An 11,170-nucleotide genomic window follows, 5' to 3' on the forward strand; every position below is an offset into this window, starting at 1 on the left:
GTTTTATTATTTGCAACCTTTTTTAACGATTAATTTAATAATAAAAATTATGTTGTTTTCTTTTCAAAAATCCATTAAGAAACCTACCAGGCGCATTAAAGTATAATACAGCTTGCTTGAACTTGCTTATTTATTTTTGCTCCAGTTTACCGGTTTGGAACTAAAAACGTTAACCCATATGTACAAACTTTAATGGACATCAAAACCAAAGTGATGTACAAAATACAGAATAATTGCAAATAATCTTCCAATTTAAAATTTACAGTTGACATTTGCAAATAAGTGATCTCATTACTATCAGGTCTAGCACAGCTTTCATATTTAAAGGAACACTAGCGCCTCCTATATAATAGTTACAATTCAATTTAGTCGGATAATAGCAAATGGCATCGCATTCACTTGAAATGACAATTTGACAGTTTGATTGCTCGAGCATAGCTAAAAGTGAAGTAAGATATTAGATATAAAAAATAACCATAAAAATCTAAACTAAATAATAAAAACTACTCAAAAAGAGCAATTTGAGTCTTGAATGAATAAATAAATCGTTATCTATAAAAAAAAACACTAATACTCAGAGGTAGCACTGCACGAGAACTTGTGTTATCAGTTTGTGTTTGTTGTTAAATTAGATAAAGTTTTGCAAGAATGACGGATAATAAAGCTTTAGTCATGGCTAATGCAAATGCAATGATGGATAAATCTAAAGAACTCCAAAAAGAAATTCTTATGGAAAAGCTAAGATCAAAAACGTCACAGTATAAAAATTTAAGTGAAACTTCTAAAGCTGTTCGCATGGCTATGCTGGTAAGTCAACATTAAATAGATTATCTTTAACACTATAAAAATATGAAACCTTGTCAGTATATGAAAATATTGTTGTGAAAAATCTTAAGAAAGCTTGTATTTTAGTATCTCTCATTCATAATTATATAGCAATAGAAAACTATGTTAAATCTGTGTTCATCAGGTCATTTGATTCCTAAATATATTCTATGTCTTTGATTACACTTAAGCTGACTTCCACTTAAGTTAGTCATTAGAAAATGTTACATCATAATTAATTCATTATAATATATTATTGTATTAACAGTTATTTTTAACATACAATTTTGACATGAAATTTACATGACTTTAACCTGAAATATTATAGGAAAAGAGGAATGTGAACAACTGCTTAACCAAAGAAATAGATATATATTTATTTCAAAGAAAAAGGTTCCGTTATTATTTAAACTGACTACTAATACATTGCCAACTGAAATAAAAATCTCTAACTGATATATTTTCATTTTTCTAGGATAAGAGATGGGCAGTCGACAGTGCTGATCGAATGATACTACAAAAGTGTCTCGACAGTTTACAGCATTGTATTAAAGTGAGCTCATTACAGAGCTTAATCGAAAGGCTAGAATGCTTATCAAGACAACTTGGGTATGTGATGCAACAAGATTGAACATTATTTTTTCATTGGTTTCATCTTTCAAGCCATTTTCTATAATCTTTAACTGATAAACAAGAACTAAATTAATTACATATTTATTACGTTTTTGTTCTTTATATTTTATTATAACTATATTTATTATGAAAATGAATAAAGTATAACTAAGAAGGATATATAGGATATAAGGATGTATAGGATTTATCATTGCTAAATTAAAACCAGTACTAACAACCTCAATGACCAACAAGCAAGGCATAGTATTTTTTTTTTAAATTGAGCCTGTTTGTTCTTTATTTAAAACTACCTTCATGTTAATGTACTGTGTAAAATACATTGTCACATTAAATTATTATTCTATATAAAATGTTTTCGAACAACCTTATAATTTTGTATCTATTTTTCAGCTTAAAATTTGTAGTTGGAACGTCAGGTGTTAATTTATTTATATCATCAGATATGTTTTATTTGGAAATACTAGTGGAATCTTCAGGGTCAGTAAAAGATGTCAAAATACATCATGAAGGAAAGGTCTGTATTCTTATCTTAAACAAAATTGTTAAAAAATAATAAACAATGTAAAAAGTTATAAATTTTAAGTGTTTATAAAAACATTATAAATGAATATTGATTTCAGAGTACAAGGGTTTATCGAATATCATAAATTGTTTTATCTTAATTTTTATTGAAAAATTAACAAATTTACCTATGAATGTTTAGATTAGTTAAACAATACTCGCTTCTACTTTTGAATGTCAAATGAATGATCAGGGAAAGATAGATACCAGTGTTTAACTAAACATCACCTAAATAATGTTTAAAAGTAGCATTAACAGTTCTATTGTTCGTATTTCCTATTATTATATTTTATACTGTTAACAATACCATGCTACAGATAGAGCAGCAAAGCTGTGAGGAATTGGTTCAATGTATATCCCGGGGAGACTTTGCTGATTTCACAGCTCAACTAGAAGGCCTCACAGCCGTGTATCAATTGAATGCTGAAAAGAAAGTAAGTATTAATTATAAATTATTTACTAATAAATTTGCACATATGTCAAATTGATTATTTAAATTAAGATCAGGTATTATAATTTGGATTTATTTAATTATTAAATAAATGTTTGTTTTAGGTGAAATGTAAAGCATTTAGTGCACTTCAAAGCTTAGAAGAAGATTTGTGTTCATTAAGACAATTACAGAGTTTTATTAAAGATCCTTGGGCGCAAGTACACAAAAGTCCAATAGGATTTTTACAAAAGAGAAGAGGAGGTAAGAAATTTATTTTAACACTACAATTTGCAATCAGCTAATTGAAATAAAGTTTGTTGTGATAAGTTAATTTTCAACTACATCTGTATGAAGAAGCATGAAATTTGGATTTAAACAGATAGTGCTAAGAAAGTATTGCAGAGTTTTTAGTTCGTAATATTCTTCCTGCAAAAATGTTTTAAATTATTGGTTTTCACTTAAAGTATCTAAATATTGTTTACTCAAATATTCAGATATCTTTTAGTTGTAGCATTTGCTGCATTTATTAAATATATTTAGAACATTTTAAAATGCAGTGGAATCCTGTTAAGCAAGAATTGATAAATTGGATACTGTCTGGATTTGTGAAAGAGATCTCAATTGACCCACAAATAATTTAGCCATTTTTCCTCATGAATAATGGCTAATCTTAAATGGCTTCATCTTTTTATATGTCTTGTTACAACAATACATAATATAATGTTTATTTATTTTTTTTGTACCTAAATAATAGTAATGTTAACAAAACAACAAACTTAAAAACTTAAAGTTTTTTTAATTCTTTATCATATGTTCATATGAATAACTTCAATTGAATAACTTATAATTATAATCTCAGGTCATGCAATGCGTCTTACATATTTCGTATCTCCGTACGAATTACTGGACAAGGATAAAGGGTTACAACCATTAACAGTAGAGTTGTTGACTTTGGGAAAGCCCTCAAATTCTAGCGGACTTGCATCCCTCATGGCTGTCTCACACACGCCAATCGGACAATCCGCAACCGTACTACTCGAGGGATCTGCGGCCAACAAACTTCAGCTTTCGCCAATAATATCTGGCGGACAGAGACCAGGGAAAGGGTAATGAAATCATTATAAATTTGATTATTTGGATAATAATGTCAACTAAATGTAAGAAGTGATTGAGTAAGTGTAACCTAACCAAGTTATTAGTCTATGGGTCAACAGTATACTGGTCGACTACCAATTTAGTAGACAGAGTTTCAATATTGACCCCTCTTCTTCTCTACTTCAAACTCACCTTGTCCATTCAAACTGTGGAATACTCTACAGACATAATGTGTTTCCCCATTAGTAAAAACTTATATATTTAGACCAAGATGCATCTGTAAAAACGCCATTTATTTTTATTAGCATCTTTAACTTAACCAGTTACTTACCACTAGGTATAAATGGGATCAATTGCAAGCCAATGTCACGATAGAACAATGTTACCTAATGACACATTGCAGAATACTTTAGCAGAATTTGTTTCGACTTAATTCAAATTGTTTGTGTTTAAAACTCATCTCGAGCTCGACTGTGAAAGAAGATATATCGAGAAAACCTACATGTTTTGGATGAACATCTATCACTAATCCTCATTAGAGTAGCGAGGTGGAATGAGCTCCTAATTTTCTTGAACAGAACAAAAGCAAATTACGTTTACGGACTGTAAATTTGGTTTCTGTTTCCTCAACATACTGCAACTATTGATTATTGTTCTAACGCATTGAGCCATCATGAAACAGTCTGTATAGAAATGTAATTGATTGTATTTACAGAAGTGGCCCAGTGTACGCCCCGCTAGTGCCGCAAAACAGTGCAATGCTGCCAGCTTGCTTCACCCTAAAGTTATCACAGCCGACGCCGTTATGCTCGGGCCTCGCTAAACTCATTCACGCAACAACAGAGGTAAACTTTTAATTTGAACAATTGTATATTTTAATAAGCATAATTGTGTAGTTTATTTTAGGTATTTGAATTAGCTCTCTGTATCGGTTTCGCATGAGAAAAGTTAGTTTATTTCTTTAATTATATTATTTTAATTGCCAATATATAAATATATTAAATAAGTACCGACGTTACAGTTGATATGCTATGTATGCATAAATATTATGTACATATGGGGACCAAGCGCGTCTCTCAAACGACTAGTCCAAATTGCAATTTAATTTATAGAAATCGTTAAAATAAATATGCTATTTATGTAAATAAAGTTTCTTATACTAAAAAAATTAAAACATTATTATCTTATTGATTATATTTAAAGTTAATAACAATTGTCTGTAATCAAAGTTTTCCGGATTATTTAAAGATTATTAAAGTAATTATATATACAATTATTTGTTCCAGGTTGAAGTTGCAGGAGATTGGGCAAATGCTAAGCCCATGTTAGGTTTAGTGGCCCAGCAGTCTTACAACAAGCTAGCACAAGGCAAGATAATAGAGTTGAATCTTAGCAAGGGTTTGTTCGTGGTAAGTTTTATTTATGTTCGCTTAAAAGATGTACAAAAATAATCTTGTATAAAATATGAATTTTGACCACTTATGCTACTTCAAAAATGATTCAAATTTCTTATCCAAAATGCATCAAATTTCTCGGTCCTACGCCTTCAGCGCCAAATCGCGTCCCACTCGTTCTCTGTAAAGTTTTGAAAGTTTCATGTTAAACTTATTATCAGTATAGAAATTAACTATACTCCTTTTGAAATTTACAATCATTTGTGTGCATTTAGTTTATCGCCCTTTTCGCCACACAGAAACAATGCCTTAGTTCTTACAACCCGGTTCACTACGATAGAGACTGGAGACGGAGCAAGAAATCTCCCCATGACATATAATACAAAGCAGCAAGGCATTACGTCCCTAACCGTGCTGCCGCAGAGCCTGCCGGAGCAGTGGCAGTGCTACTTCCTGTGCGAGACGCGCGCGCTGGAGGGCTGCGTGGTGAGCAGCGTGCCCTTCACGCACCCGTCGCACGTGCCGCCGCTGCTCGCCGCGCTGCGCCAGCAGGCGCTCTTCAACGCGCTCGTCGCCAGCTGCGTGCGCCTGCAGGCCAAGCAGGGTACGCGTCCCGAGCCCCGGGCTACATACATACGTAGACTGACTGCAGAAGAGGCAGACGTGAAATTAACCATTCAGAAATACTTTACATAATTAACTAACATCGTACCGACTATTGAGGACAGTATTTTTTACTTTTAATTAGTAGTCTACAAAAAGCTGCCATATAATCATTATTATTATTAACTAAGTATACTGCCATATCAAAAATGACATGAAAGGGGGCAATATATTTACACCTTAAGTAGTTAGGTAATTGACTGTCTCCTTCATTTATTATCAATACCTAGAAATCAAATGTTTATTACTAGCAGAAGAAAATTTATGTATAATTTATATTCATTAAATATCTATATATTGATGAACATTCCATAGAGTTGTAAAAGCAATCGGTGAAGGAAACGACGGAGCTGGGCTCGGTTAGTTGAGAACTTATAAAAAAGAAACCAGTAATCTTACCATACCATTGGTCTGAATACTTGCTTATACCGTACTTATACAAAAACTAAGAAACATACATTTGTTTGAGTACAACATTATCACACCATACGTGTATATATGTCATAATGACGAAATTCTATCACTAATTTATTTTTACTATATCGAATACTAAAATAATCTCCATTCTCATCTTTACAGTAATGGAACTCGAAAGTGTCCTAATGTTCGAGGTGAGCGCGCTGTCGTGGCAGCACATCTCCATCTCGCTGGAGCACCCGCTGGACGAGAGCATGGCCACGGTGGAGCTGGAGCTGGCGGACCCGGCCGCGCCGCGCGCCTCGGTCTACACGCTCAACTCGCCTCCGCGAGACCACATCGACGACTACATCACGAAAGTTCTCCAGAAGAGTCATTCGATTCCCATCACCCTCAGGTGACCCACCCGCTCGTTCGACGTTCAGTGACTCGTCGAAGATTTGTCTAACCGAAATCTGAAATATTTTAGATCGCTGATCAAAATCTGGGAGAGGGAGGCCGCGAGTTGTAGCAGCTACTCCGCTTTGGAGTCAAATTTTAGCTGTGGCCTGGGGGGCATCGATCCCGGGGGTGACGTAAAGCACGAGCCCGGGACCATGCATGGCCGCGCCCTCTACCCCACCAATGTGAGCCATCCCCACCAGGGAGGTGAGTGCTATACGCATCACACAATGTTACATTATAAATTCTTATACTGTACATGATTATAAATATAAAACATACATAACATAAACAGCCTGTAAATTTCCCACTGCTGGGTTAAGGCCTCCTCTCCCTTTGAGGAGAAGGTATGGACTATATTCCACCACGCTGCTCCAATGCGGGTTGGTGGAATACACATGTGGCAGAATTTCGTTGAAATTAGACACATGCAGGTTTCCTCACGATGTTTTCCTTCACCGCCGAGCACGAGATGAATTATAAACACAAATTAAGCACATGAAAATTCAGTGGTGCCTGCCTGGGTTTGAACCCGAAATCATCGGTTAAGATGCCCGCGTTCTAACCACTGGGCCATCTCGGCTCTTTTATAGGTTATACATACATTATAAATATATGTATAACCTATTCGAACCACAAGAGGAGTTTCTTGTATTTACTCCTCGTGGTTCGCAAAATAACTCTATATAATCTTGTTTAATATTAATGTCGAATTGACGTGCTATCTTGTGTAGAGATCTTGAATAATCTATGTTATCGATTCTCAAGAGAATGGCGTTTTGAGTAAAGTGTGGTGTTTTAATATAAATAAAGATACAGTTTTTGTTGTTTAATTGTTTGCAACAAATCGCAGGGAATATACAAATTTAAGCATTATTTTTAAAAGAATTTAAACTATTCAACTAAGTTATACGTGTATAAACCCTAGATGTACCAGATTGAGAGTCTAGAAAATAACCATTATAAGCACATATTTTGCGAATTTTCAGGTACTTATCTTTCTGAACAGCAACATCATCTATCTATGATGTGCCAGGATTCTAATACAAACGAATCAAAAACCCAAATAACAGAGGATCGTAAGTCCAAAAAGCGTAAATCGGATACGACCATTTGGCCTTCGAACCAAAAAAAGGGTAAACCGGGAATGAACGATATGATGGATTCCGATAGTGAAAGCGATAACTCTGAAGCTTTTGGTAATGATGATAACACAATGAATAGTAATTCAACGAACGACGACATAGAAGGTCGGGAATCGTCTGTGTCTCAAAACGAATTCGCATCAGACTTAGAGCTTTCCGGCATGGATGCGACAGACGCCCTCGGTGGGCAAGATAACAGAACATCATCTGATATGGATAATTCCAATGATGGAGACGTTGAGGACATAATCAGGTATGTTCGTTATTATATCAATCGGGTACAAAATTTGATATTAACTAATGAAATGAAACTGTTCCAGGAATTCTTTTCACAAGTCTGAGCACAAAAGGCAAAAGCTGAAAAACAAGGAGGACTCTCGAAGTGGTAGAAGCACATCATCATTACTTCTAGACCTCACAGACGGAAAGTCTTACATGCCTTCTTCCGTAAGCATAACGCCTATAGGGTCAAGCTCATCCAATCCACCGAGCTCGGGATCTGGATCAAACATCTCGTCGATGTTATGCCTGGACCGCAGACCGGGCATAGAAATTATACCAATAACTGCTGCTGCACCGGCCGCTCTACCCAGTTCCATAACAATAACACCTATTACATCTTCACAAGTAAAGTCACTCGATGATCGCATTCGGTCTGATAAAAAATCTAGCAAATCAGGCGAAGAACGTAGTAAAGAGAAAAAGAAAAAACGACGTAGGGATGATTCTATGGGTCCTCCAGAAAAAATACCACCTAAACAAGATCCTTTAACGAAACCTGTATCCGTAAGTATAAAACCAACTGACGGATCTCCAATGCGCCCAACTTCCCCAAACTCCATTTTACGTAAATTTAGTCCAAGTCCAACTCACGGTAGGTCAGTATCAATAACTAAATCGCCGAGTCCCAGTAGTGTCAAAGGTATAGGCAAACCGTCAGGTACATCTAGCCATCATAGTAGTCCTAGACATTCACCAGTACAAAACAGTCCCAAACACCTTCCTGGATACTCGAGTCCAAAAAACCACAGCATTTCTTCTCCTAAACATAGTTCATCGGGTTCCGGTAAACCCAGTATGTCAGCACTTAAGTCGGCAGCTAGTGGTTCCCCTTCCGGGAAATCTGGTACTACGGGATATGATTTAACAAAAAAACTTTCAAAAGAGAGTTATAGTTCGAGTTCAGTAACTTCGAGAGATAAAGAAAAGAAACATTCCAGTTTGTCTTTTTCTAGTTCTGATAGAAACAGTCCAAAATTAAAAAATCCGATGAAATTGAAACAATTAGAAATTACCCCAGTCACGTGTGACAGTCCCATGACTGAACCTCTAATATCCCCACCTAATATTGAAGTGAATAAATCTAATGCGCCCAGTCAAGCTCGTAACAGAAAAGGTTCACTCAGTGCTGTGATAGATAAATTAAAATCTGCTCAACATTGTGGCACCGAATCTGAAATTACCGTAAAATCTAGTTCGTCAAGTAGTAGTAGTAGCAAATTTTCTGATCCAAAAAATAGCGCTAATAGCAATTTAAAAGTCAATGAAAGTAAAAATCCAGAATATATGGTTAAGCCAAGTCTCGATGGTATGAAAATAACAATAAATAAAACTAGATCAAAAGAATCCTCCAGTAGTTCAAAGTTAAATTATTCTAGCTCCAGTTCTAGTAAACAATCTTCTCCTCAACTCACTCCACCCAGTCAAGGGTCCCCAAAAACTCATACTGGCTTAAAACCAGGTGTAATTAGCGGGCCTGCTTCAAAGAAAACACAAGTTATGCAATCCTCTAAGTCTGCTAGTTTGTCATCTAGTTCAACTCCTCCAAAAGCAAACATGAGCCCCTCAGAGCAATCCGGTTCCAGCAATAGCAGTAATAATCCAAAAGTGCCTTATTCCAAGTCATCCATAAGCAATTCTGCCGGTATTAACTTATCTAAATCAGGATCAAAGTCTAGCTCTGGATCCCCTAAAAGTAGTAGTGCAGATCTTGCAAAAATTATAAGAGATAGAGAAAGAGAAAAAGCTAGAACTAAGCTTATGAGTAACTCAGAAAAATCTATTTTCTCCTCAAAATCTGAGCGTCATTCAAGTCCCAGTAGCTCTAGGGATGACGTAGATGGTGATCGATTTAAAAATTCGTCTAAAGATGCAAACTTTTTGGTTGAAGGTCTAATCAAGCCACTAGATACAAGTAAATTTCAAATACCGAAATTAAAAAACCAAAATACTCCCGATAAAAGCAGTCCAGTCTCCCAATATGATAGTCGTTCTATGGTTAATGACTTTGCCCGATCTATGGACCAAGGTAAATATTCATTTTCTCATTTTGACAATTCTAGTAGAGGCGTAGACTCTATACAGAAGTCGGTATATCCCTTAAATGTACCAAAACCTCTACTGAATTTAGGTGGATTAAGTCCAAAAACTATTCCACCTGGCAAAAGTGACCAATCGGAATATTCTAAAGCGGTTTCAGATAGCATTTCAAAAGGAGGAAGCCCGCAACGAAGTAAAGACGACTCGAAAGAAGGTTACTCGGCGTCGTATCCGCTGATGCCTCTAGATTTTAAAACCGATATGGCCAAGGGGTTCCCAGCACCAAAGGGAAGTTCCGAAGATAGAAAAGGTGCTGATTCTTGCATGAAACCTCCCGCGAGCGGATCTGTTGCGCGGAGTGGAGCTACAACTCCTCAAGAAGCAGCTGAAATGTTGTTAGATTTTTCCTCTTCTTCTGGAAGTAAAGTTTCGGGAATGGTTGCTGTTAGACCTGTATATCCTGCATCTCCAGCCCTTTTGCAGTTGGCCAAGAGCCCTGCACCATCTCCTTTAGTAGCGCCCTCTCCTCATTCTAATTCACCATGTATTACGGACGATGAATTAATGGACGAAGCGCTCGTAGGTCCTGGTAAATGAAAAGACATCTTATTCAAGACTCGATGAATTAATAAGAAGCCAATTATTGTTATCTTAGTTACTTGTATATTACCCTAATAAAGGATTCTAATTTATGCATAAGCATTAATAACAAGTGAATCTCTTTATTCTATACATTTACTTTATTGACGAAAATGAACGAAGGTAATAAATAAAGTTAATTGCTTGGTCTCTATAAATGATGAAAATAACTATGAAAAACCAAATTGTATCAGGGTCTGCTTATTATTTTGTCAAGGTAATGAGTAACGTAGGTACGATAGAGATATATCTAATGTCTATGTTACCAGTAACAACATTTTGATTAAATATTTATTGGACTAATAAGGTGGTTTTGAATTTATCGAGTTAACCAAAAAAATGTGAATCATTTTGAATTGGATGTGAATTAGATGTATTATTTTCTCATTCTAATTATAAATATATCTCACTGTTTTAATTTATTTTATAACTGTAAGTAGCTTAAACGATTTATTTTTTTATTTTTTATGACTAACTCTATTATTAATTTTTATTTGTTCAAATAATGTACTTTACCATTTCTACTACTTCATTTAGAATTTCAGTGTTGTTAATTAAGTATAATTCACTATAACATTAAATAAGTTGTAATCGTTGATCGCACG

General features: G+C 35.1%; 1 protein-coding gene across 1 annotated transcript; it reads left to right on the top strand.

Moving 5' to 3' along the window:
* The first annotated feature begins 381 nt into the window (after positions 1–381).
* On the top strand, positions 382–10,891 carry LOC113397849 (mediator of RNA polymerase II transcription subunit 1). Its single transcript, XM_026636366.2, has 13 exons — positions 382–807; positions 1,301–1,434; positions 1,849–1,972; positions 2,337–2,453; positions 2,575–2,713; positions 3,312–3,558; positions 4,263–4,392; positions 4,834–4,956; positions 5,365–5,545; positions 6,184–6,418; positions 6,491–6,669; positions 7,452–7,860; positions 7,928–10,891. Exons 1-13 carry the CDS (start codon positions 649–651, stop codon positions 10,521–10,523), a joined length of 4,773 nt encoding a protein of 1,590 aa, XP_026492151.1. The 5' UTR covers positions 382–648; the 3' UTR covers positions 10,524–10,891.
* Positions 10,892–11,170: the final 279 nt, after the last annotated feature.

Source organism: Vanessa tameamea, chromosome 13 (genome assembly GCF_037043105.1).
Source record: "Vanessa tameamea isolate UH-Manoa-2023 chromosome 13, ilVanTame1 primary haplotype, whole genome shotgun sequence".
In the NCBI taxonomy this organism is placed as follows: Eukaryota; Metazoa; Arthropoda; class Insecta; order Lepidoptera; family Nymphalidae; genus Vanessa; species Vanessa tameamea.

Coding starts and splice junctions, on each gene's coding strand:
- LOC113397849 (XM_026636366.2), top strand. CDS start 649: ATGACGGATAATAAAGCTTTAGTCATGGCTAATGCAAATGCAATGATG. Junction 6,419..6,490: donor TCGATTCCCATCACCCTCAG/GTGACCCACCCG, acceptor GAAATATTTTAG/ATCGCTGATCAAAATCTGGG. Junction 7,861..7,927: donor GACGTTGAGGACATAATCAG/GTATGTTCGTTA, acceptor AAACTGTTCCAG/GAATTCTTTTCACAAGTCTG.